We start from the raw sequence: 26,392 nt of genomic DNA, 5'->3' as shown, positions 1-26,392 counted from the left end.
TCCCCAGCAGAGCCAGCACCCTTGTTCCCAGCGAGGACGTGCTCTGTGTCCTGCTGGGGAGCCGTTTCCCCAGCTTTATCCCAGCGTCTGGGCTCGGGGAAGGCAGAGTGTCTCTGCAGCGCACGTGAAGGCAGGCAGGAGGGCTCTCGGTCATTTGACCCTTTGTCTACCCATGGTTCAGCTGAGATGCCCTAAAATGAGGCTTTGGGGGTGGGATGCAATGGGGGGAGGTTGCCTCTTCCGTGGCATGTTGGTGGGAAAGGAGACGTGCGCTGTTGGTGTGGGTCAGAGCAAGTGTCAGACCCGCGTGCTGTCACTGCCTCCCCGTAGCGTGATGATGGGCAGCCCCTGAACCCCCGCACCCCTGGGCGCTGTAACACAGTAAAATAGGAGGTTTGTGGTTGGTGAGAGGTTTTTGGGTTGTATATAAATATTGTAACCTGTAACTTTTTGTAATTGTTTTTAATAAAAGGGTGTTGACTAGATGCATGCTCCTGAGTCTGACTCTGCTTTACCTGCAGCTGGGCTGGGGAGGGGAGCTGGAGCCAGCCCAGAGGTGGGGGAGCCTGGACAGGCTTCCCTGGAGCATCCCTTGAACTTGATGCCACCGTCACTCCCTCCATGTCCTGCCGACGTGGCTCTGCCAGCCTTGTAACCGGCTTTGTGGCTCTGAGCGATCCCTGCCCCTCGGCTGCTGCAGAAGTCCGGGCGCCCCTGGGGCTGTGAGGTGGTGCCCGAGACAAGGTGGTGCCCGTGGAGCCCCGAGTGGGGCAGGTCCCGGATCCCACCTCTGCCCCCGACCTGGGGCGAGAGCCCGGGGAGCTGGCGCCTGCCCCGCTGTTCTCGCTGCCTGACCAGGCTCCTCGGGAGAGCCCCTATCAATCTCACAAATGGGGCAGGAATTAAAGTGCCAAGCGAAGGAGCTGATTCAGCACGGAGGAAGAGGTGAAGGTAAAAAGTTCAAATAAAAAAATAATAGGCTATTAGATGACCTCACTGGCAATGTGTTTTATTTAACGTGCTGGTGATGGCTTGGCGATGGCAGCGGTTACTTAGGATGCTGTCAAAGTCACGGCTCAGCTGCGTTCTCAGCCACCTCTATGGGCCTGCGAGGTGCTGAGCTCTGGCGTCCCCTCCCCTGGTGTGATCCCATATGGGGTGGGTGGTCTCTGTCCCTCCCTGATGTCCCCCTCCTGCAGGTCACCTGCTGCTGGGGGGGGGGCTGGAAGGGGACGGATGCCTCGAGGTGAGACCCGTCATCGGCCCCAAGGGGAACTCCCTGTGGTGCCCGGAGCTGCTGTTTTGGAGCCCAGTGGACGGAAGGGGCTGTCTCATCTCGGGGAAACTGCAAAGGTTGAGGGTGGAGCCAGGCAGGATTTTAGGACTGCAAGAGCTCTGGTCCCAGGAAAGCACAGGTCACCCAGCCTCGGGCATGCAGATGGATGTGCAGTTGGACAGACAGATGGACACTGGTGGTGCAGGTGTGTGTTTGATGTCTCTCTTGTTGGTCTGAACCACCTCACTTTTCCCTGGAAGACCTTGTGCCCCAGGGGACACTGCCAGAACTGTTCATTGCCCAAAGAAACCACAGCGAGGGTCTTTCTTGTGTTTTTTTGCTCTTCGGGGGAGCTTTGCCTCTGAAGCCAGGAGGAGGAGGTGGGGATGGTGCTGCTGCTGGGGAAACTGAGGCACGGGAGAGCCTGGGTGGTGACAGTGCCACCTGCTCAGGGCCACTCCTGCAAGTCCCTTTGCAGAGGAAGAGACACAAATCCCAAATCCAGCCTTTGGTGCAAGGGGGCATGGGGGGGCGGGGGGGGCTGCTGCTGCTGCCTCTTAAATAGGGCTCAAGCAGGGACAAAGTGGGGTTGTGGGGGCAGGAAGGGCGGTGACAGCCCCAGTCCTGCTCCCCCGCATCCCCTCCCCAAGGGCTGGGGGGGATGGCCTGGGGGGCCTTTGGGACGATGCTGCAGCCTCTCCTGCAGCTCAATAAATGGATTTTCCTGCTTTCCCCGGGAGCTCTGGGGCCCAGATTTGCCAGGTCTCTTCTGGCTCCAACTCTCCGGGGTCACAGCTCGTGGTGCAGGTCTGTGTGCGGACGGTCACACCCCCTATGGCCCGGACCCCCAAAGTGCCCTGCAGTGCCCAGACACGGGGGTCCCTGTTCTCAGCCCTAAATCCGGAGCCAGATAGGGTGACCCCGATGTCACCGCAGGGATCAGGGTCTCTGTGCACCTCTCTGGTGACAGAGGGGAAGGGGGGAGCAGGGGCTGGTGGAGGAGGAACCGTGTCACTTCCTGCCCTTCTATCGCTGTCCCCGGGTGGCAGCGGGGTGGCCGGGAGCGGAGGAGGAGGAAGAGGAGGGTGCGGGCACCGGGCCGGAAGGAGGGCGCTGCCGACTGGTTGTGCAGGTTTGGGGGGGAGATTTTGGGTGGTGCAGGCGGTTGCTGGGTGCCGCGGGCGTCGCGTGCTCCTGCCACCGCCCTGCATGGGGCAGCCCCGGCGCCTGCAGCCTCTGGGGGGCCGTGGCGGGGGCCGGACGCAGCCATGCCCAGGGCCAGTGCCGCGATGCCATCGCACGGTGACGGCCCCCGTGGGCACAGCTGATGGGGGTTGAACCAGAACTGAAGCTTGGGGCAGGATCTGCATTAACCAGAGCCTGGGGAGGTGCTGGCTTGAGGCTGCTCCGGGCTGAGAAACAACCCCTGTGCCGCAGGGGATCTTCTCTGAATTATTTTCTCTGTGCAAACGGGGCTCGGCAGCTGCTCAGCCGTTCAGAGCAGGGCACCCGGAGCTGCTCGGTCTGCCCGAGGCACCCACGAGTGAAGGTAAGAACCAGGCTTGAACTTCAGCTCCCCTGGTACGAACCAGGCTTGAGCTTCAGCTCCTCCCTGCCCAGGCACGGGTTGCTGCCACTGCGGGGCAGCCCTGGGGATGGGGGTCCCCTGTGCCCAGAGGGGGGGATGCACCGGGAGGGTGACCGCAGCACACAGGTGTCCCTGCACCCCAGCACGGCGCTGTGCGCAGCCTCCCAGGACTTGTTTAATTGCTTCTGGGTGGGTCCAGCTAATTGCAGGGAGCAATCGATTGGTAAAAATGTCATCTTTGCCAGCTGCCGTTAGCAGGGTGACCTCGGCCATTGTCCCTCGGCGTTATTGGTGCCCACGGTGGCCCGAAATCACCCGCCACGTGTCCCTGTGGGGGGTGTCGGGGCAAGATGTGGAAAGCCCTTTCCTTCCTCCGGATGCTGCCCACCGCAGCAAGGGTGAAAGCTGGGCAGGCGCGAAGGCTTGGGGACAGGCTTGTCCCCACCACGTCCCCGTGGCCGCTGGCCTGTCCCAGCAGTGGCTCTTTCGGGTCTCCGGAGCTGTGCATGCCCTGGTGCTGAGCTGCAGGTGGGAGCACCAGCTCTGAGCCTTGTGCCGGTGAGAAAGGGAGGCTGCACGGGGGGGGAAAAAATGCAGATTTTTTGGTGGGGTTAAGAGTCACAGGGAGGTTGCTTCGGAGTGGGGCTGTGCAGTGCAGCCAGCACGTGGGCAAATGGGAGAGTCCCAGGGGTGAAAGGAGAGTGGCAGGGACAGGGCAGCGGATGGGGGACTGGAGGAAAGGGCTGAAATGCTGAATTTTGTCTTGGGTGCTGCTCCAGGGCCTTGGGAGCCACCAGGAATGGCTGTGATGCCGGAGGAGCTGCTGGTGAGAGCGGGTGCGAAGGCAAGCGATGGGCCTGGGGGGCAGGAAGGGAGAAATTCCTTCCTGTTTGTGGAGAGGGGCTGGTTATGTCTAGTGGTGAACGTTCAGGGCTGCAGAACTGCCCAAAATCTCTCCTGGCTGGGCCAGCTGCATCTCATTGAGGGTTGAGCACCTCCAAGGATGGAGATTGCCCCTCAGAATCCTCCTATCACTGATGCTTTTTGCAACACCCAACCACAATTTCCCCTCCCGCCTGCTGCCGCTGTGTTCCTTCCCCATGGGGCCCAGTCTAAGGAGCTCAGGGACCATGCCCATCGCCAGCCTCGCTCAGGTGGGAGAGCATGAGCAGCCTTGGGGGACAGGGGGATGCTGCTGTGCTGGGGTGTGTTAAGCAGCACATGCAACACGGGAAGGCATGGCTGGGCACGCTCACCCGTGGTTTTATCTGGCATGGCTTCACCCCCAAGCTCAGCAAACCCTGGAGGCGCAGAGCATGAATCACGCCGGGGTTGCCTCACTGCGTTCAGCCAGCGGTGCCGGGAAGGGGCCAGGCTGTGCCCGCACAGAGGGGCTGGGAGAAGCGGCCCGAGAGCAGAGCAGCTCCTAGGAAGTGTGAATCACCAGCCCCGCACCGTGCCAGAGTGGTGCCAGGTGCTCACCGCCACTTCCCTGCCCACTGCTGTGGTGCCTGACCTGCTTTTTTGCAGCACCGGGGCAGCCCCGTGGTTTTATTTCGAAATGCTGCATGATGATATTCACCAAATTTGGGTGGGAAATGGCAATAAGCTGTTAATTTGGCTCAGCTCACAGCAATCATTCGGTGAGCTTTTCCCCTCCCTTTCCAGCAGGCAAGGAGCATCGGGATGGGTTTATGTCACCCCAGATAGGGATGCACCCAAATTAGCCCTGACCACGCAGGCTGGGTGCTGGGCTGTGTCACCCAGTGCACGGCAGGGACATGGGGACACAGGGACGCGGTGTGGATGCGTTGTTTATGGACCTCAGATGAGTTACTCGTGGCTGCGCTATAAATGCTTTATGGACTGCTAGCCTAGCACTTGCTTAATCACCTCCAGGTTTCTGTGGTTAATTGCAGCGAGCAATTAATCTAACAATGGCTAAGGCAGGACCACCACAGGGGGGCATTTCTGCTGGTGTGCTGGAGAACCAGCCCCAGCCCCACGATGAGGCTTTGAGGATGTTGGTGACGCAGGAGGAGCGTGGTGGGGGATGTGTGCGGGGCAGGGCGAGGGATGGGGGCGTGGGATCCACGGGGCTGGCTCTCCCCTCGGGGATGCCCTCTGGAGTTGGTGCCACTGAGCTGCCCCAAAGAGCTGATTTTTATCCACTCCCCTCTTCCAGGGATCTGAAACTCCACCTCCCATCCCCAGGGTCATGCCTGGCCCATGCTCCTTCCCCCCTCTTCATGGAGCAGTGGAGCCGGTGCCAAACCTGGGGTCTTGGAGGGACTGGGGCACTCCCAGTGAAACCAGTCTCCCCACTGCAGTGCCCTCCTGCCCCACCTGCGTGCTCACTGCCCGAACACCCCCACACTTTGCCCACCCCTTGCATCCTTGGCTGTGGTTTGGGGGGGTGCTGATGCTTCACTGGAGCAGGAGGTGCTGGCGCCAAGCTGTGCAGACTGGATCCGTGCCAGGGCCAGGCGGGTCCCCAGGGAGGCCAGCAACGGAGGTGTGGCAGGGGCTGTCCCACGGCCCCGGTGGGCAGGGCGGTGGCAGCCACAGCTGGCAGCAGGGCCACGGGCAGGATCTGTGCAGGTACGGGGAGCCTGGGGGAGTGTGGCACAGCCTCCCTGTCTGCTTTTTCCCTGTTCCTCTCCCCATGAGCCCCCCTTCATCCTGCCTGCTTTGGGGCACCCATGTGTGCTGCTGGCACTGGGCAGGTACCAGGGGGCTCATGGCTGGCAGGTGCTCTACTGGGGGCTGTGTCTGTCCCTGCGGACCCTGGGGAGAAGTGGGAGCCCCCCTCTAAGAGCACTTTGGTCCTTGCTTGGCTGCTGGGCCCAGGGGAGGATTTGGGGTTCTCCTGGACCGGGATGGGGACAGGGATGCTGCATTTTCCCGTGGGGTTGGATCAAAGCAGCAGGCAGGTGGAATAATAGGGCGAGCAAGCAGTGTGTGGAAGGAGATTTATGGCCTGGGCACGTCTGGGAAGCCCCCAGAGGCTTTCCTGGGCCGGATCTGGCCGTGGTGCGGGGGTGTTTCCGCCTGGTGCGATAAGCATGAGCTGGCTGCTGCCAGGCATCTTCATCCACTTGCTCATCGCACGGCGTCGCCCGTGGGACAAGGCATCTCTGGCTTGTTTTAACCCTATTTAACCAGCAGCATATTTTAAACCTATGTATTTATACATATATTCAGCATATTTTAAACCTATGTATTTATATATACATTTTTTTTCTTGTTTTAAACATTGCCTGCAGGGGCCCCCATGTATGGGGCTTGGTGGGGCCATGTCCAGCAGCAGGCAGGCTCTGATCTGACACAGTCACCCTACTTTGCTGAGCCTCCTCCAGAAATACAGGCCCCCCAGGCAGCTGAAACCCAAGTGTGATTAATTCTGGTTAAAATCTGAATGTGTGTGCTGGGATAAATCACCCTGTTTTGAGCCTGTGGGGAAAAATGGAGCTGGAGAAGCCCCTGGTGCCCTCTGCTCCGGGAACGGGGCGATGCTGGGGTTGCTGGTGGGCAGGTGAGGACCTCCCAGGGCTGTGGGATCGGGGTTCCAGGGGGGCAGGACACCAGCTGGGGCCCCACAGGGACATGGCAGTCAGGTAAACAACCTCAGTGATGCTGAGGCTGCTTGCGGCAGTGCCCATGATCCGGTAGAGGTGAGGTCCCTGGCGGGTTGGCACCAAGACCCTCACCCCCTTGTCGTCCTGAGGGGACGTGAAGTTCCCAGGGAGATCCTTCGGCATCTCGGCCAGGAGGTGGCTCGCCCTCAATGAAAAGTGAAGTTGCCAAAACATGGAAAGTCAGGGAGACAACTTAAGCAGATGCTTGATTTAAAACCACAGATTTCTTTAAAATGGAAAATTCGGGTCAGCTGAAGCTGACACCATGCTGTCATTTTTTCCCTCAAGCACTGCCGGAGCTCTCTTTTTTTTTTTTTTTTTTGTTGGGGGGAGCAGGCAAAGAAGAAACACAACTAGAAAACTCCAGTCCCGGCCGGTGGCTGCCGTGGATCTGACAGATGCTCCCAGGGAAGCAAGCGCTTTTCATACTAACACCTGTGCTGACCAAAGCAACAACCAAACATTTATGGGGTCATTTCAGAGGCAAAACCATCACAAAATGTGCTGTACGGCCCTGTAACAGGGGGCTAGGGCACTTCAGGCCCCGACAGTCATCTCCACATGTTTCACTCTCCCAAGCCAGTCCCATTTGGTGCAGTGCCTCTTCCCATTTAAATCTGGTTTATTTGTGTTCATCAATGCAAACCTCCACTAGCCCAAATGTATAGTTTTGGGTGAGAAAGCCCTGCTTCTTGCCCAGGGCAAAGTGCAGTGTCTTGTTGGCATGAAGCAGCCTCACCTCGCTGATTTGCAGCTGCATTTTGCTGCTGAGACCCCGGGGACCGGCAGGACTGGCTGTTCCCCACCGGGTCAGAGCGCTGGCAGCTGGCGGAGCTTCCCGTGGGCTCACTAATCGCTGTCAGTGCAGCCGGAGGCTGTCTTCTGCCTTTGGCCGTCTCCAGCCCTTTCTTGCCCCAGGATGGAGCTTGTGCTCAGGTTTGCCACCTGCCCTGGCACCAGATTAATGCTTGTTCCCACATGCCCAAGGTGTAATTTTTATTTTCAGTTATCAGTGTGAGCTCGCTGCTGGTACCTCCTTGGAACTGTTTCTGCTGTGCTTTGAATCAGTGTTTCTTTCCCCTGTTTTTGCCTTTCCCCTGCTATCAGGGCTCGGATGCAGGGGCTGTTTTCCAGATTGTCTGTGCACAGTGCTCAGCTCCTCGGAGGTCCCCACATCCGCCAACTGCCAGTGCTTAATTAGCTGCACCTTCATTTGGCATCATCCAGGAGCACGAGTCCTCTGGAGCTGAGGAGCAGAGCATGGAAGGGCTAACGGCAATCGTTAGGTGGTACCAGGGGGCTCGTGCACGTGGGGACGTGGTGGACATCCACCTTCAGGCCTGATCCTGAGCGCAGAGGCACCTCCTGCAGGGACGGCCACCAGCGGAGCTGAGGTCTTCCAGTGCGTTTCAGTGAGACTCAAGGCAGCACGGACTTAGACTCTTGATCGAAGAAATCACACGTTTTGTTAGTTTGGAGGCAGCAAGCCCAAGCAAACACCTTGGCACGCACCTCTGCCAGCCTCAGCTTTCATGCCTATGCCCTGGAGCAAGGAGCCAGGAGATGCTATGAGCAATGGGTCAGGGTCCCAAGGGCACTCACAGGGGTTAATGGCCTCAGCTGGCTGCCATGGCCAGAGCCGATCCCGACCTGCCTGCTGACTCCCAGGCTCTGGACCTGTCTCATCACCACAAGCCTGCCTGCAGAGCTGGGCCTGGGGCTGATCCTGGCTGCCATCCCTGGGTCCGCTGGGGACCGCAGGGTGGGCTCGGGCTGGTGAGGACCTCGCTGTGCCTCCCTTGTCTCTTTGCAACCAGATGTAGCCCAGAACTGGCTGTTTGCAGGGGAAAATGTCCCCAGCTGACAGCTTCGTGGTTATGAGTGTTCAGCTTCAGGGAGGAAGGTGGGAGCTCTGCGTCTCTCTGTGTCAAATCCTTTGCCACCTTATTTTACCCAAACCAAGTGGAAATAGCTGGGCTGGGCACCCGGTTCCCATTCTGTGCAGGAATCTCATCTCTCTAGGCATCCTCGCTCTTCCTGCTCCCTCTTACATGAGGGTGTTGGAGCTGTGGGACTTTGCATGAGTGTCCCACCACACGCAGCAGCTCTTTTCTGCAGCATCTTCCTCCTCAGTCATGCTGTGAAAATGTTGATGGGACTCAAATGTCCTGACTCCACGGGTGCAATTTAGGATTCAAGTACAAATGCAGAGTCTTTAGTGGTAAAGAAAGATGATGTGGATAAAACTTTTTTTTGGCCAAGCTCTTGGACACGGGCAAAACCTGGGGCTGAGGTGCTGCCCGTGTTTGGGGTCTCCTTGACCCGGGGTGAGGTGGCAGTGCTGGAGATGCTGGTGTCACCCAAGAGCATCTCAGGGTAGCGGTGTGTGTCAGGGCCAGCTGATGTCAAGTTTGCCTCGTACCAGGAGGAGTGACAGGGAGAGGAGTAGCCACTTCAGTGAAAGAATGGAAAAAGAAGTGATCAAAGGTATGAGATAAGAAATAATGGCAGGCACAGACTTCTGTGTAAGATTATTTAATAATAAGGTAATTAATGCTTTACACCTCACTGGCTTCTTTCATGTAAGGATCACAAAGCACTTCACAAACATTAATTAATCTTCCCTAACATCCCTGCAGGGGAGGTCACTGAGCTACTGAGCATAAGGGAAATTCTTGTCGTTGATGAAGGTGGTTGCTCCCTCGGCATGACGGATGCTTGGGTGTGATGGCAGGATGGGGAGAATTTCTCCTCTGTGCTGTTGACTTCAGTGATTTCCCATAACTTCCTTGGAGAGAAAATTTTTGAGTTGTCACAGGCAGCTGGGACTGGGCAAGGTGGGTCTGATAGAGGCTTCACACCACTTCGGATCTTAGCTGTTGCTGGTCCTGCAAAAGGCAAGGAAAAGGAAATCAGGCTTCAAAGAGAGAAGGAAGTTTTCTCATAACAAATACTCAACCTGACACCACCCCTTCTGTGGCATTCAAGTGGCCACTGAGGACCTCATGTCAATATTGAGGGTGCAATTTCAACTCTCTGGAGTAGTAAAAAGATCTAGGTTAGTTTGCAGCTTTGGGGAATTCACCCTGCTGTGCTCAGAAGAAATGTCCCTTCTGTGTGATGTCCTGCCCTGGAGGGGCGAAGCCCCCAGCTTTAGAGCTTTCTGGGGGGCCCACATTGTTTTTGCTCAGCATTGCAAATCTTTTTGTGCTTGTTCCGAGGTCCGGCTTGTTCCTAGAGGTGCCAGCATGGATGACCATGACCCAGCCTCAGGCTGCCTGCATGAAAAAAAGAAGCTGCCAGGTCAGCATGCAATGAGTGTTGCTTGGGGTTTTTCTTTATTTAGAGGTGGTTGAGTATAGGACAGGGAATGTGAGGTGGGCAAAAAGGTCCAGGGGAAATGGTCTGGAAGGATGGGCCATCAGCTGGGGTGCAGGAGCCGGGGAAGATGGCTGCGGTGTCCTGTGCTTGGTGCTATCTGCACTGGGATAGCAAAAAATGAAATTGGGAGGGGAACAAACAACTTTAATAATAGCAAGAGCTGTGCCTGGAGGAGTTGTCATTAACCTGGCCTGATTATTCACTGTTAAACCAAAACCTGAGCACAAATGCTTACCCTGAGGCTCCAAGGGGAAGCGTGGGCAGCAGTCCTACACCTCTGGAAACTTCTGTTCTCCTGCCTGTTCTGTCCACTCCACAAACCCAGCTGTCCCCAAGACCCAGCTCTGTCCCACCTATACCTGTCTGCTCCTAAGGTGTTGCTGCATTACAGAAAGCCCATCTCAGCAGAAGTATGTCACCATGACCCCAGTGACACCAAAATGGGTCCTCCTGTCCCTGGAGGCCAGAGGTTGGTGGCCAGGGCCTGGCTGATGACCACTTGCTTTTCCAGCTTTCACCTGGGAAGTGAGGGCCAACAACAGAAGCTACCATATGCAGTTCAAGAAGAAATTTGCCTTCTGCTTGACCAAGAAGAAGTATGCGGTGAGTGAGATTGTGCCAGTCCTGGGCCATTTCTCTACCAGCCCCTGATGCCCTGAGCTGGTGGTGGTCGGGGGGGTGACCTGACAGAGGTGCCATAGAGATCCCCAGTAGGATGGAGAGTCACAAACGTAATCCGCAATGAAGAGGAAGGGCTGCTCTTTGCCCTGTGCCCTAAATGCCCTCTGGAGCTCTGAGACAAGGAGCAGAACTGCATGAAGGACAATTTTTAGTCTGATGATCAAATCAAAAGAAAGATTTATGAAAAAAGTTTTGATTGAACAAAAACATATTTTTTTTCAGAGCTAAATAACGAGCATTTTGTTGGGGATCAATTAGATAAGTTACAGATGATCAGAGGCACAATATTTCCTTTCAGTTTTAAGTCATATAACCTTTTTTTTTTTTTTTTTTTTCCCGGAAGGGCAATGCCATTAAGACAGCCAAGTACAACATCCTGACCTTCCTGCCGCTGAACCTTTATGAGCAGTTCCACCGAATGGCCAATGTCTACTTTGTCTTTGTCATCCTCTTACAGGTGAGACGAACACCAAGGTAAAAGCTCCTGTGTGAGAGGCTGTCCAGCAAAGGAGGGTTGGCTGGTGTTTAGAGTAGGGGGCTGCCTGGCAGGGTACTTGGGTTCCCTTCTCCAACCTTTCTAGAGGACCACAGTGGGATCTCAACATGTTACTTCTCCTGGGCTTTCCATCTGATTAGATGCAGCCCCAAAATATGCAACTATATCCACCGAACCATCTCATTCATTATGAGAAACAATTCTTCTGTGTGAGGAGCAAAAGGAAGATCTGTGTCTCGGAAGATCTGTGTCTCACAAGATCAGTTGCTGAGACCAGGACAAACTCATATACCCTCCAGGCATTTGAGGTATGACTGCAGAGCAGGTAAAGGAGTAAGAAAGCACAGTTCACGGCAAAAGCCAGTAGACCAAAGACCTGTTGGTGCATGGAGGTGAACCAGATGTCGAAGGAGTATCGTTTGAGAGGTTACATGGTGCTTTGAGAGCTTTTCACAATGATAGTAGCCTCATGATTTAAGATTCTGTTCTGCAGTTAGTTCACACAATTTTGGTATGTCTGGTTTGCTTCACTAGAGCTGAAGTCAGTTCTTCTTTTGCACTGATAGTATAAAATGGTGTCAAACATACTGGTTTTCAGTGGTGTTCATTGCCTTTTGGGAACTCTGAGGGGCTGAAAATGTTCGTTATTTGGCTATTTTGGGTTATTTTAAACCGGTTGGGTTTGGATATAAGCTAAGATCACATAGACAATTCCTAAACAAAACTCCTACCCTCCACACTCAGTGATCCACGTACATTCCACATTAAAAGAGGTAGAAATTTAACAAAGCAGTTCTGTGTAGACAGAGATGCTAATTTGATTCATTTTAGGTTCCAGCCATCCTTGGGCATTGCCTAGGGAGGAGAGTTGAGACATAAAGTATCCTAAGAAGGGATGAAAGCTTTGCAGTGAGGTACCGTTCTTCTTCCACAGACCATTCCTGAGATCTCCACGCTGCCCTGGTACACCCTGCTGTTCCCCCTGAGCTGTCTTCTCACCATCCGGGCCCTGCGAGACCTGATCGATGACATTGTGAGTATGGGCTGGAGGGAGGCTGGAAGTGTTGGGCACAGCTACCGGGGAGCAGGTCAGCAGGAAGGACCCTTTTGCTCTGGGGTGAACTGGAAAGTTTGGGAGATGCCATCATTTGAGGTACCATCAACTCTACCACATCCAAAGTGCTTTGTTTGTTCCCTTTGAAAGGACATGACCAGACAGTTGCTTTCCTTTAAGACTTGGAGTTCCATCTCTGTTACCCTGTAATCTTTAATATCCCAGCCAATGGCTATATTCCCAATTTGGTCCCCAGAAATATCTTGGGGGATTTCTGCCTCTTTATTCATCAGAATACATCTTCAAATTGCTTCAAAAATCAGATCTTGTCCCAGGGCTGAGGAACCCAGAGATTATGACATTTAAGAGGGTTGTTTTCATAGAACAAGAAAGTCTGATGTGGTCCATACCTTTCTTTTGCCCTCTTCTTTTGCTTTCCTTTGTGCAGGGCCGTCACCAAAGTGACAGAAACATCAACAGCAGGCCATGTGAAATCCTGTCTGGGAAGAGGTGAGGGGCTTTGGGGAGCTTTACCTGTGTTTTCTTTACCATCTTGCAGTGAAGATGTGTGGAACAATGGATCATCATGGTGCTGAGCACCCTTGGGTGTAGCAGTTATGAAGGGTTTCGATGGGACCATGCCTGACTCTGCAAACTAGCACCACTTCCCAGAATCTGTTGCAGGTCCAGGTGTTTCCCTGTAGGGGTGATCATATCCCTTCACAGACAACAGGTCTAAGAAGTACTGGTTTGCTGTGATAAGCTGGGAGGAGAGTTATCCAGCCACAGAATTTCCTCCAGGTCTTCACAGCTAACTCATTGCTGCATTTCTGCTAAACTCTGATCTAGCAAAAGAACTGGTCCAGGAAAGGACCAGCATTTCCCACCAGGTGCCAGGGCTGAAAGTCACTGCCTTCCATAGGTGCAGGGGATATGGACAAATGGGTCCCATGCCACTCTCAGTGTTCATCTGTCCTTTGGTCACACAAATAGGAGGCCACCACGATGGCAGAGGAACCAACAGTCTGCAGCCCTGGTTCATGCAAGAAGCTGGGGCAGACAGGCTGGTCCAGAGGGCAGAAACAGTGTTTGCCCTGCTATGATCCATGTTCCCACTGCCCCATGAAGGTAGAACACAGCCTCCAGGTCTGCAATGTTTATATTTTCCCCTAAATTCTCCTTCAGCTTCCGCTGGCAGAAATGGCGTGACATCTGTGTTGGGGACATCGTCCGCCTGCGCAAGGAAAGCTTCGTCCCGGTGAGTGATGCCCTGGGGCCAGCAGCATGCCTGGAGAGAGTTTCGTCAAGGAGAGGCTCAGCTGGGTGCTCTTTTCCCTTTGCTCTCCAAGGCCGACATGCTCCTGCTGTGCAGCTCTGAGCCCAGCAGCCTGTGCTATGTGGAGACCGCTGACATCGATGGGTGAGGAGGGTGGCAGGAGATGTCCCAGCTGAAGCCTCCAGCCTTGGGGACCACCAGCACTGGGTGGGGGGGTGGAATACTGGGAAGGCCCAAGTCCAGCAGAAATCAGGGCATTGGGGGCTCCTCCAAAAGCTAAATCTATAGACACTGCAGAAATGCAATTAAACCCTGATCTTGGGCCCCACATTTCGAAAACAGAGGGCCAAGAAATTTCTGAGGCAACAGTTTGGGGCCTGTCCAGAGCTGGGGAAAATCCTGAGTCCTGCATGACGCAGCTCGTGACCTTGGGTCTATCTCATCATCCCCCAATTCCCCCCGGCCGCACGGGAACACTGCCTGCCCATCCGCCCTGCCTGTCTGCAGGGTGATTTAATGACAGGGTATCAGGGCCAGGCCTTTCTCCCTGCATGAGTGCTCAATGTCTGCTGTGATAGGTCCCTATCTCGCTCTCCATCGCCAAGCACTACTGTCACTCATGTAATCGCCGGATAATTAATGGCAGCCTCTGTCCCATGGGTCTGACAGCACAATTAACAGCTCTGTCACCCTGCAGGGTTGTTTCAGTTTCCCCTCCCTGGTTCTCATTCGCAGGGAAACGAACCTGAAGTTCAGGCAGGCCCTTCCAGTCACCCACCGGGAGCTGACGAGCGAGGGCAGCGTGGCTGCCTTTGATGGTGAGCCCCCCACACAGGCCAGGATGTGTCCGTACCCCTGGGATCACACCCGTGCAGCCTCAGGAGGTCTCCGTGCTCCCGTTGGCCTCATGCTGTCCCCTGGGGCACCAAGTGCCACCACTCCACCAGGAGGCTGCATGTGTCCCTGCCACAAGGCTGGAGGCTGGCTCCAGCTGCAGGCCGGCTCTAGCTGCAGGCCCTTGCGTGGAGGCCGTTCTCCAGCAGCGTGGTTCTGCGATGGGGTTGTGTGCCTTTCCCCTGCCTTGGCTTCTGTTTTCCCTACCAGAATTGAGCACTTAGCTCCCAAACTTGAGCTCAGACCCCAGATTTTTCCCCTTTGGTCCTCCATAGGGTGCTGTCAGGGGCTCTGGGAGTGAAGGGGATTGTGTCCAATTTTCTAGCCCACTGTGGTCCCTGGGCTGAGCACCCTCCTAGCACTGCAGGTTGGTGCTCTAGCTCAGCCAGCCTTAACCTGAGTCACCTGTACGACAACCACACTGGAGGAATCTCAATTTCCCCTCTTCCCTGGAGGGGACAGGCATGGGGAGGAGAGGAAGGACCTCATGTTTCCCCCAAAGCCAACACCTGCATCGTATCCTCTGATCAAGGGAGAGTGACCTGCGAGGAGCCCAACAGCCGCATGCACAGCTTTACTGGCACGCTGCAGTGGCGGGGCGAGACGTACTCGGTCGACAGTGAAAGGATCTTGCTGCGAGGCTGCAAGCTTCGCAACACTGACATTTGCTACGGCTTAGTTATCTATGCAGGTGAGTGCCCGGGTCAGGGGGACAGGAAACATCCAGGGCCCCGGGGATTTTAAGCTGCCCAAGTGCTTTCAGTGTCAGGAGGTCCCATTCTCTGCTGATGCAAAGTGAGGAGGACTTGCTGCAGTAAACAGACCGCCAAAAGTTTCTCCCAAGCTTTCCTGGTGTTGGGCTCACTGGTAGGCAGGTGATGTGGTGGTTCCAAACATCCCCCTGTTCCAGATTATATCTCACCTGCATCACGTCCTGGCTCCACTTCGCTTTGTGGCCTCCTGCACAGACGGCTCAGACAGCTGAGAACTTGGCCATGGGTAACTCTGGGCAGAGAGGAGGGATGAGCTCTGGTATAAGCAGCACTTTGAGTGTGCAGACGTGGCTGCATTAACCACTGATCAAGGGACGTGGTCCTCTGAAACCTTCAGAGCTGTTATGGAGGAAAGCAACACCTCTTAGCTGCAAGGTGACCTTCTGGGGACTGTGGACTTGTCTTTACTTCTAAAATGTTTCTCTCACAGGATTTGATTCCAAAATTATGAGGAACTGTGGGAAGATCAAGCGGAAGAAAACCAAGCTGGACCGCATGATGGACCGGCTGGTGATCATAGTAAGTGCAGTGCGAACACACAGTTAGATGAAACGGACAGACTGGAAGGGGCAGTGGTTGGCCTTAGAAGAGCCTGGTGGGCTCTGTGTGACGTGGTGCTCTCATCCTGGCTTCCCACCTCAGATCTTCCTGGTGCTGTTGGCCATGTCATTGTGCCTCGCCATTGCTTCCGGGTTCTGGGCCAAGACGTTCCAGGAGAAGCACACCTACCTCTCTGCTCTCTACAAACACACTGCTCCTGCCAAGCAGGCCTTCTTCAGCTTCTGGGGCTTCGCAATCCTCCTGAGCATCATCATACCCATGTCCATGTATATAACGTAAGAACGACAAAGATTGCAAACAATCAGCATTCAGCACCCCTCTCCCTGCCCTTGGGCCTCGTCTGGTGCCTTGGATTGTAGCCACAAAATGGGGATGCATGCAAGGTCCAGCTGAGCAAGTCATTCCCGTGTGTTCCGTTGGCTGTAAGAGGGTATGGGTGGAATACAAATATTGATAGCATGCTTTGAGGTCTCCTCAGAGGAAAGGCAAAAAAGAGATGTAAAGACATGTACTGATGTTGGAAATTGGGGCTAGACTGAAGAGGACAGACTGATAAAGGTGGTGTTTCCCCATGGAGCAGCAGCAGGGTGGGGAAGAGAAGGGCACAGGCGTTGCAAGTGGGTGGTAATCACAATTTGTGCTGGGAAAAGCCCTTGACAAACTTTTAGTCCCTTCACCAAATCTCCACATCTATGAATTTTGACATCAAGGACCAGATTTCCAGAGGAGTCCAGCTGTCTGGGACCCAGTGGGCTCCCTGTCTGATGTGATGTGCCTTCTGGAAACCTGGCCACCAACAAAAACTTGCTTGTCCCCAGCTCAGAGCAGCAGGACCCAGGCAGGCAGTTACTCTCTGCCCTTCCTCTCGGAGGCAGATCCCCAAGTCCCCCTGGGTTGTGAGTAATGCAGTCTCCTTCCCTGATGTAAGCTTTCTTCCATTCTCGCTCCATAGGTTTGAATTCATCTATCTGGTGAACAGCTTCTTTATCAACTGGGACTTGGAGATGTATTATGCTGTCAAGGACATTCCAGCAAAGGCCAGAAGCACCAGCCTCAATGACCAGCTTGGCCAGATCGAATACATCTTCTCAGACAAGACTGGCACCTTGACACAAAATATTATGAGCTTCAAGAAATGCTGCATCAATGGGACTGTCTATGGTAACTTTTGGTGGTAGCAAGTTTGTGGGGACTCCTGAGTGAGGTAGACCTTGAATTTAGGCTGCTTTGGTTCTTTCCTATCCTCCTGGCTTCCTAGGAAGCTTGGGGCATGTGGGTGGATCTTGGTGGCCTGGTGTGTGGGCTGAAGACACTGTCTCCAAGTCTGGGTACTGTGAGACTCTCAGATGACCTATGGAGGAGGTGAAGAAGTCATCGTTCCTTTTATGTTGTTTCTTTATGGCGAATGCATGTAATGATTTTTTTTAATGATTCTGCCTGGTTTTTTCCCCCTTAGAATCCTAAGAATTTCCAAGTCCTTCCTCCACTTATTGCTCCATTTATTTGAGCTCTTGGCTGCCTTTTGGGGGCTGCCACAGTGCTTAATTAGTGAAAGTAGTGAGAGCTATAGCTTTAGTATGGAGCTTCTTTTTCCTGAGATACTTATCAACCACTTGAGACAAATGGATAGTGACAAAAGCAAAGAGAAGGGAAAAAAAATCTAGCAAAGTTTTTAAGCAGGCATAAAAACAGTTTTTCTCCATCTGATGCATTATGTTGCACCTCTGATAGCAGCATCGCCATAATCCTTCCAGTCTCCTGGGAAATGTGGATGAAAGCCAGACCTGCATTTTTAACAGGAAAAACATATAGTTCGAACAGTCTGAACTGTCCAAGAGCCAAACAAATCAAATGTGGATGTCCTAATGGAGCATGGCTCACAATGGACAGACACCAAGCAGGTGCTGAAAATCTGTCCCTTCTTGCCAGTGTTTTGGCCAGCAAAAGAAGCAGTCCATTGTAGAAATAACTGCTTGAAGCCCTTGCTAGTCATGCTCCCTGCCAGCTCTCTAGTAACTGAATTATTTTTATTTTGGCAGGTTTGGGCACGGGCCGTGAGAACAAACAGCCATCGGTGTGTAATTCCCCTCTCCTGCGTAACTCAGGGCCAAACGCTGCTTGTCACTGGGGCCAAAGCCATAGCAGTTACTGGTTATGGCAGCAGCAGGAGCAGCCTTTTGCTGTGGAGCATGGCTTTCTGACAACTGGGGTACCATCCTGTGAGATGGAGGGATGTGTTTCCTTGGGCTGGCGGGTTTGCTGTTCCTCAGCTGCCGGCAAAGGACAAGGGAACAGGATTACAGAACACCACCGATCTGATTTTTCCAGCCTTTTAATAGTCACCCCCTTAGTGTCGGCAGCAGAAAGCAAGGTTCATGGGCTCTGACTTGGATCAGACCATGCCAGCACAGGGTTGCTGTATCTCTAGCAGCACCCTCATGGCAGAGCCTTGCAGGGTGGCCCCATTCTTGGTGTCTCAGGTGCCTGTGTCTCTTGCAGGGGTCGGGGCTGGCCTGGAGCCACCGTGGGGAGAAGACGTCGTACTCCAACGATGTGGCACTCCTGGAAGCCGCCCGGCAGGACAGCGACCCTCTGCTGAGGGAGTTCCTGCGGCTGCTGGCCCTCTGCCACACCGTCATGGTTGAGGAGAGGGGCGGTGGGTTGGCTGCGCTGTCAGCTCTGTGCGGGGTCCAGCTCCCCTTCAGGGCACGGGGGGGGGGCATGGTGGCTTTTCCACCACATGGCAAAGCTCTGCTGTGGTGAGGAGAAGGTGCCCTGAGAGCCTGGGGATGCTTTGGGCCAGTCTTAGCATCTGGGCCTCTGGCCCAGACATGGGCATTTTGGGGTTGTTTTAAAGCCACGTAGTTGGAGCAGAAGCACAGGGAGGATAATCCACCCCTTTCTGGACACTTTTCCCACCCAGGGAGCAGAAGAAAAGAGACAAGAGGAGCTGAGATTCCCTAGCTTGGTGGCTTGGACTTCAGGCTCTCCATAGATAATGTTGGTGCTGGGCAAGAACGAGATGTTTCAGGTGTGTAAGAGATGCTCGGATGGGATTCTCCTTGCCCAAGCCTTGTTCCTCTTCCACAGACCAGCTGGTTTACCAGGCAGCTTCACCGGATGAAGAAGCGCTGGTGCTGGCAGCCAGGGACTTGGGGTATGTCTTTCTGTCCCGAACACAAGACACCATCACCATCAGTGAGCTGGGGGTGAAGAGGACCTACGAAGTGCTGGCCATGCTGGACTTCAACAGTGATCGCAAGAGGATGTCTGTCCTGGGTGAGTGGGTTGGGGTGTCTCAGGGGGACCTTCCCTACCTACGGAGGGTCCCCTCTTTTCTCAGCCCTACAGGGGGTGGCACCAGGGTGTCTGCAATTGATGGCAGCTGGCACAGGAACCCCAAAAGATTGTCCTGGTCATCTCTGTGGTTTTGCTTGCCGTGATACCTTGGTGAAGGCAAGAGAGAAGGGTTTGAGGAGCTGAGAGAGCAAGTAAAGCAGGGGCCCAGCGGAGGTGTGTAAGGAACTGACAGCCCTTGAGGCCTGTTTCTGCCTCATGGTGATGTAGATCTGGAGAAATTCCTGTGCTTCATGTGACTGTGGGTGCAAAACCACCAGTGTCACCCGAGGTGCCTCCTGCAGCACGGCCAGGTTGGCCTGTGTCCCCAGGGCCCTGCGTGGGGACGGTGATGAACATGGGGTGGCAGCTCTCTGTCCTTCCCCTCCTCCCAGTGCGAGACCCCCAGGGCACAATCCGGCTCTACACCAAGGGGGCTGACACCGTGATTCTGGAGCGACTGCGCAGCCGAGGGCCCAGTGAGACCTTCACCGAGAGGGCGCTGGATGTGAGTCCCACACCAGCCAGGGGTGGGATGGGCTGGTCCCTGCTGCTGGCTTTGGGTTGGGTGCCCTGGGGTCCCCTGCTGCTCTCCTCCCACTCTGGCTTCACGAGTTGGCTCTTCTTTGCTCCATTCTGCTCTAGGAGCTTCACCTGCATGTGGGACAGGGGCTAAGAGGGCATCAAATCCACCCTCGGGGTTCTGCACGGACTGGTTGCATCACTGGGAATGACAGTGGGTGGGGGGACAGCCAGCGCCCAGAGAAGACCCTCAAACCCTGGTGGGTCTCCAGCTCTGCCCATGGAGACACTGAGTCGTCCCGGTCAAGGCAAGGGAGCCACGATGTCTCGTCCCTGCAGCGCTTTGCAGAGGAGACCCTGAGGACTTTATGCCTGGCCAGCAAGGTGGTGAGCGAGGCCGAGTACTGCGAGTGGAGCCGGAGGCACCAGGAGGCCAGCATCTTGCTGCAGGACCGTGCGTGGCAGATGGACAGCCTGTACGAGGAGATGGAGCAGAACCTGGAGGTGGGATGAAGCTGGGGATTAGGAGGAAGCACCTGCACTGGTCCCCACACCCCATGAAGGGCAGGAGGGTGGGGTTCAGCTATTTGGGGTGATGGAGTGTTCAGCCCAACACCCACACCCTGGGTGGGAGGGCAGGTGGAGATACCCCCGGGGTGACTTTGTGACATGCCAGTAGACAACCAGACGGAAACCTGCAGGGTCATGTCCACCCATGGGAAGGAGTGTGCAGGGACACAAGACCCCTGGTTGGATGCAGGGGTAATTCCCACCTCCGTGTCTTGCCCTGGCACCCTGCCCCATGTCATGACACCCCCTCCAACCTTCCTTCCAGCTGCTTGGGGTCACAGCCATTGAGGACAAGTTGCAAGACGGAGTTCCTGAGACCATCCAGCTGCTGAAACTGGGCAACATTAAAGTGTGGGTGCTGACGGGAGACAAACAAGGTCAGTGGAAGCAGCCAATGCATTTCAGCTTCTCCCCTAGCCAGGGCCAGAGAGTGGGTGAGACCCCGGGAGGAGGCAACAACCAGGCTCTGCTGTTGCCTTTAATATACAACAACAGCATGTCCCACAGATCATGTCACCCATGGGAAACTGAGGCAGGGGAAGCCACCTGCATGTTGGCATACAGCTGGAGCAGAGTCCCCAGCATCTGCTGCCCACCCAGGGCTGATGGGCCCCAGGGCAGGGGGCTGGGACATGGGGGCACAACAGGCCACTGATGCCCATGTTGCAGAGACAGCAATGAACATCGGCTATGCGTGCAAGCTGCTCACAGACGACATGGAGATCCTGGAGGAGAAGGAAGTAAGGTGAGGCTTTGTGACCTTCTGGCTCAGGACATCAGGTTGGTGGGGGGGCGTGGGTTGTCCATGCTGAAGACACTCACTTTTCCCCATCCCAGCCCAGATGGCCATGGCTATCACTATCTGCTGATGCCTTCTCAGTTCTCTCCATCTGTTTATGCCCCTATAGCTCTCTTCTTGGCAGAATTTGGCCAGAAAGTGCTTAGCCTGGTTCTCTTGCCTCCAAACCACATGGGTCAGGGCTGATTTCTGATATCAGGGTGCCCCATATCTGTCCCCCCTGTTCCCACTACTGGGTACCAGCCCCTTCTCTCTGGAGCTGGCTTTGAGATGGCAAAGGTCAACTGTGCTCCTTGGCCAAAGCCACTCAGCGTGCCCAATGTCCCCTCCTACGCAGCGAGATCCTCGAGGCTCACTGGGTGAGAAACAGCCGCAGCAGCAGGAAAGCCCCGGGTAGCGGCCGCCTCTCCCAGCAGCACCCAGGGACTTCGTGCCACAAGAAGAGAGCTCTCGTCATCAGTGGGGACTTCTTGGTAAGGTGGCACTTGGGAGGCACCCCTGCTCCTGTCCTTGCTGGCAGATTGTTGTTTCTGCCCCAGGGCTATCAAAGCATTCGGTGGCACCAGCACTTGGAGGAAGTGAGACCCCTCCTGCACGGGGTGGGTGGGAAAAGCCACAGGAACCCTGTTTTGGGCTGGGGAATGGACGATGGAGGAGGAGATGACCTCACACTGATCGCCTGATGTTGGGGGGCATCAGCCACACATGTCCAATTGGTCTGGTGGGTGATATCTTGCTCTGCTGGTCATTACTGGGACAAACTGGTCTCATGGTCATAGTACCTAATGCATGACAAACTCAGAGCAAATGGGTTGGTTTTCTGAGCTTCAAGAGCATCACTGAGACACTGGGGGCCCTCACACTGTGACATCCCTGGTGGTCTTTAGAAAAAGTCAGCCCTGAATGTTATCCTCTCTCCTTGCCCATGTTTGTGTCCCTACACCTGAGGGGATGAAGAAGCGTATTTGTACCTGCCCAAAACTTGTGTGAATGTGCAGGAGCTGAGACCGGCCCCACCCCTCCCTGCTTGTGGGAGAGCCCTTGGGCCCCATCCCTCTGGGCTGGCCATGGCAGGAGGCCCCAACCACGTGTGCTCTCTCCTAAGGACAAAATCCTCCACGCGGGAGAGGTGCTGATGAAGGAGGAGGGGTGGCTGTGGCAGTGGCTGCCTTGCCGCAGGGCCACGGACTCGCAGGAGCACGGCAGCCTGGTGGAGAAGGCCTTCGTGGACCTGGCCACCAGCTGCCAGGCCGTGATCTGCTGCAGGGTCACCCCCAAGCAGAAGGCCCTCATCGTACAGCTGGTGAAGAAGCACAAGAAGGCCACCACGCTGGCCATCGGGGATGGCGCCAACGATGTGAACATGATCAAAAGTGAGGCAGGGGGCCATGGTAGAACCGGGTTTTGGCCAGCATGGCCCTCTGATGGGGGTGGGGTGTCCCATCTGCCATCCCCACCCTGTCACCCACTCCTTCGAGGTGAAGAGCTGGGAGGGGAGCTCCCATCCCAGTCCCCAACATGGCTGTGCTGGGGGAGGAGCGAGAGGCACAAGGCCAGGACCAGCCTGGGGCAGGAGCAGGGCGGACCACTTGCTTTGGCAGTGGAGATGGCTTGAAGTTTCTTCAAGCCCCAGCCTGGTCAGCTGGCAAAGAACTCCCTGCCCCTCCAGCAGCCCCCAATAAAGGGCTGCTGCTTGCCCAGCTGTGCCTGGCATCACTCCTGCAGCTGTGGGACACGCAGGAGGGCTTTTTCCCTTTGCCCATCACTTCTGGATTCCCCCTCTGTCCATCAGCCTGGGAGCAACCTGCTGGGAAACCAAACGTCGCAAGGGGCTCACCAAAAACCTCCCGCGTCCTCCGCAGCTGCTGACATTGGGGTGGGCATCAGCGGGCTGGAGGGCATGCAAGCCGTGCAGTGCAGCGACTACGCCCTGGCGCAGTTCTCCTACCTGCAGCGCCTCCTGCTCGTCCACGGCCGCTGGGCCTATCTCCGCATCTGCAAGTTCCTCCGCTACTTCTTCTACAAGACTTTTGCCGGTCTCATGGCCCAGGTCTGGTTCGCTTTCCACAGCGGATTCACGGCTCAGGTGAGGGCTGCTGCCGGTGTGCTGGGAGCGTATTGGCAGGGACGCATCCATTCCGTGGATGTTCGCAATCCACCTGCTGGGGACCCGGTGCAGGTTTCACGCCTGGTACCACCTGATGGGCACATGTCCCCGTCACTTCCCTGGTCTCCTTTCTCCCTGGATTTTTGGGGTAGCTGGTTAATTGCGTTTGGGCTGGTGGGATTGGGAAAAGCACCTTGAGGAGCTTCAGGGTGTCCTTGGAGGCAGTGGCAGCTCTTGTGAGCAACAGCTCAACCTTACACAGATGTAGGGAAAGATGCCACTTGCCTCAATCTGGTTTCCCAAAAAATGGAAGCTTTTACCTAGGGACAAGGGTCATCAGCATGACTTGACCACCATGGTGTGACTCCAGCTCCCTGACCCTGCAGCACAGTCCCATGGACTTGCAGAGCACTGAGGACAATCCAGGGCTGACGCAGAGTTCAGAACAAGTCCATAGGGCTTTCCCTGGGGTTTAGATGTGAGACTTACATCTTCCCCAGTGCCTGGGCATCCTTTCTGAGTCTTTCCAAAGCAGCACTGAGCTCACAGCCGCTTTATTCTCCCTTCTAGCCTCTGTATGAGGGCTGGTTCCTTGCGCTCTACAACGTCTTCTACACTGCCCACCCTGTGCTTTCTGTGGGCCTTCTGGAGCAGGTATGGGTTCCCCGGGCTGCAACCAGCCCCTGTACCTGGAGGCTGCATCCTCAGTGGGTGTAAATCAGCCCAGCAGTGGGCCGGATTCCAGTTCCCCACCCCGCCGGGACAAGCAGGCGGAGGACGCGCTGCATATCTCCCAAAGGGTGTCACGGGTGGGGTGGCCCAATGCTGGTGGGGAGGGTGATGCTTAGCACCCTCCTTGTCCCAGCAGGACGTGAGTGCCAAGAAGAGCCTGGAGTTCCCTGAGCTCTATGCCATCGGGCAGCAAGACGAGCTCTTCAACTACCGCATCTTTGGCGTGACGCTCCTGCACGGTGTCAGCACCTCGCTCGCCAGCTTCTACATTGCGCTCTGGGCCTTCAACGACTGTGTCGGCAGCAAGGTCGTGGGTGACTATGAGTCCTTTTCGGTCACGGTAGCCACCTCGGCTTTGCTGTCAGTCCTCGTGGAGGTGAGCACTGGTCTGCCCTTCCCCACACTGATCCCTGGTGCCCGAGTTGGGGATGGGTGGAGCATGGTGGTACTAGAGGCTGCTGGCAAGGACGAGGAATTGAAAGCCACAAGGCCAAATGGCACGTGGGTTGTAGGACAGATGGACCCCAGGCACGTTCCAACATTGCCCAGTGTGGCTGGGGGACAATCCCCGAGGAGACTGGGGAGGAATTAGAAACGAGTGTCCGAATGAAAGGGGGGTCTCCCCAGCCTCCATGAGGCACTGTGTGCTCTGCCGTTGCCCCTGCAGATCATCCTGGACATCAAGCACTGGACAGCGTTGTCCTTCCTGATGGTCACAGCCAGCCTGCTGCTCTTCTGCCTCTTCTCCTACATGACACAGAGCATCGATGCCTTCAGGATAGCCCCTGCCGTCTTCCGCTTCCCAGGTGGGATACCCCAAGCATCCCTGCACACCGTTCCCTCCCAGAGCCAGGGGAGCCCAGCCTGGACTCAGCGCTAGGGGCTGCTCCCCACCTTGTAGATCATGGCTTCTCTTGCCTGGATCACATCCCTTGGCCTGATCCTCCTGCTGCATGGTTCTTGGGGACAAACTTGCTGGCTCTTGATCTTGCTGTGTTGATTTCTGACTCTAGTTTAGGAGCCATCTCCTCTTTAGACCCCTCAGCACCTTTGTAGGTGGGGGCCTGTTCCCTCCCCATTGTTCTCTCTCTCCTCTCCACCTTCACTGCTTCACCATTGCCCACAGACGCCAGCCAGAACGCCCTGACAGATCCCTACATCCTGCTCGTGGTCCTGCTGTCCCTGGTGGTGAACACCATTCCCTCGCTCACTGTCCGCTCATACCACGCCATCACAGGCAGACACAGCATCCAGCAGGTGAGGGCTCTGGGGAGGAGGATGTGCCTCCAACCAGCGCCAATCTGGGGCTGGCAAGGGGGTTGCTGGTGCTGGGGAGGGTGAGGATCCCTAGGGAAGCCACCAGGGCTATGTCACCTCTGCTTGATGGCACCACAGCTGGTGGACACCCTGCTTTCAGGACACTGGTGCTCAAGTCCGGCTCCATGGCCCTCTCCCTGAGTCAGTTCATGAGGAGGAGGCTGTGGCCAGGCTGCTCCAGCTCCTGGAGAAGGTCTGCTTCTGCCTGCAGGCAGGAATTGGCCTCCAGGACTCCCAAGTTAGAAGGCATCAGGTCTGGCACAGGTCCCACTGCCACCCCCCAGTCTTGGGTCCATCTCTATCCATGTGTCATCCCTTCCTGGTGGTACAGAGGGGATTGTGCTCCAGAGATCTGTGAGCTTCAGAGACCCCCAAGAAGATTCCCACCCTACAGATCCCCCCCCAAGAGGCTTGGGCCATGGTGGAGCCGGGAGCCAAACTGCATCTCGATGGAGGGCGTCCCTGCTTTGTACCCATCTTCAGGGCGAGAGCTTGCCCAGGAGGTGCCTACAACCCTGATGTCCCCTTTCTCCTTGCAGAAGATCTGCTCAAAGGCCAGGCGTGAGCTGGAGCCCTCAGTGGAGCTGCGCGCCCATGTCCACCGTGGCTCCTTCCGCCGCCGCTCCAGCTATGCCTTCTCCCACCAGGAGGGCTACGCCGGCCTCATCACCCGCGGGGACAGCCTGCGCACCAAGGGCACCTGTGCCACCGGGGGTCTCCATCCCCAGGGAACAGCCCCACCTTCACCCTCCTGCCACGGCCCCTCAGCATAGCCAACCCAGCCACGTCCTGCTGGGGCAGGGGGGCTTCCTCCTCCTGGGGGCATTTTAATCCAAATTGGATGGGTTTGCTGCATGGGCAGCCCCTGTGGTCTGCTGCAGGACCCTGGGGCTTGTCCCACCAGCTGCTCCATCTCCTGCACCAACTCTGTGGCTTCACTGGAGCCTGGAAAGCTGTGAAAACCATCCGTCAGCTGGCGGATGTTGCAGGTGTCCTTTCCTTACCCCTCCACATCTTTGCGATCTCCGCATGAGATGCACACAGCAGTGCCCCAGCCCGCAGCAGTGCTGTGCCCTTTGTGCCATGTCCCATCCCTGCCACATCCTGCTCCCCAGGACCAATGTCCCCATCCTGGGGACAGCTGTGGCCCCACACTGCTGCAAAACCTCCAAAGCCCCCGGCAGGGCTGGGGTGGCCAGGGACCATGCACAGCCCAAGGGATGCTGCAGAGCAGGCACCTGCGTGCGTGTCCTGCAGAGCCACCGCGCGGGGACAGCAGCGGCCACTGGGGAAGTGTGTGAACAACTGACTGGTGACCAGATCACCGGTTTTTTATTCTTATTTTTTAATTAAAAGGGCTCTGGCTTTTCTCTCCTCTTCTATAACTCTCT

General features: G+C 55.9%; 1 protein-coding gene across 10 annotated transcripts; it reads left to right on the top strand.

Moving 5' to 3' along the window:
- Positions 1 to 1,356: 1,356 nt before the first annotated feature.
- Positions 1,357 to 26,371, top strand: ATP8B3 (ATPase phospholipid transporting 8B3). 10 transcript variants are annotated; one of them, XM_050715616.1, is made up of 29 exons: positions 1,379 to 1,481; positions 2,714 to 2,825; positions 9,724 to 9,805; positions 10,395 to 10,486; positions 10,908 to 11,021; positions 11,995 to 12,093; positions 12,563 to 12,624; positions 13,300 to 13,372; positions 13,464 to 13,534; positions 14,126 to 14,208; positions 14,817 to 14,975; positions 15,488 to 15,576; positions 15,700 to 15,893; positions 16,571 to 16,779; positions 17,658 to 17,692; positions 18,118 to 18,274; positions 18,709 to 18,897; positions 19,350 to 19,462; positions 19,816 to 19,980; positions 20,312 to 20,423; positions 20,716 to 20,791; positions 21,183 to 21,318; positions 21,951 to 22,218; positions 22,708 to 22,931; positions 23,523 to 23,606; positions 23,821 to 24,060; positions 24,352 to 24,490; positions 24,811 to 24,941; positions 25,541 to 26,371. In XM_050715616.1, exons 3-29 carry the CDS (start codon positions 9,751 to 9,753, stop codon positions 25,772 to 25,774), a joined length of 3,603 nt encoding a protein of 1,200 aa, XP_050571573.1. In that variant the 5' UTR covers positions 1,379 to 1,481; positions 2,714 to 2,825; positions 9,724 to 9,750; the 3' UTR covers positions 25,775 to 26,371. The 10 variants fall into 10 exon arrangements, with proteins under 10 accessions (XP_035425574.1, XP_035425573.1, XP_050571573.1 ...); XM_050715615.1 differs by lacking the exon at positions 1,379 to 1,481 and adding an exon at positions 2,311 to 2,408; XM_050715613.1 differs by lacking the exon at positions 1,379 to 1,481 and adding an exon at positions 2,311 to 2,408 and having other exon boundaries at positions 19,600 to 19,980.
- Positions 26,372 to 26,392: the final 21 nt, after the last annotated feature.

Source organism: Cygnus atratus, chromosome 26, assembly GCF_013377495.2.
Source record: "Cygnus atratus isolate AKBS03 ecotype Queensland, Australia chromosome 26, CAtr_DNAZoo_HiC_assembly, whole genome shotgun sequence".
Classification (NCBI taxonomy): Eukaryota; Metazoa; Chordata; class Aves; order Anseriformes; family Anatidae; genus Cygnus; species Cygnus atratus.
The sequence above is the reverse complement of the archived record's forward strand: the minus strand, read 5'-3'. Positions and strand labels throughout refer to the sequence as shown.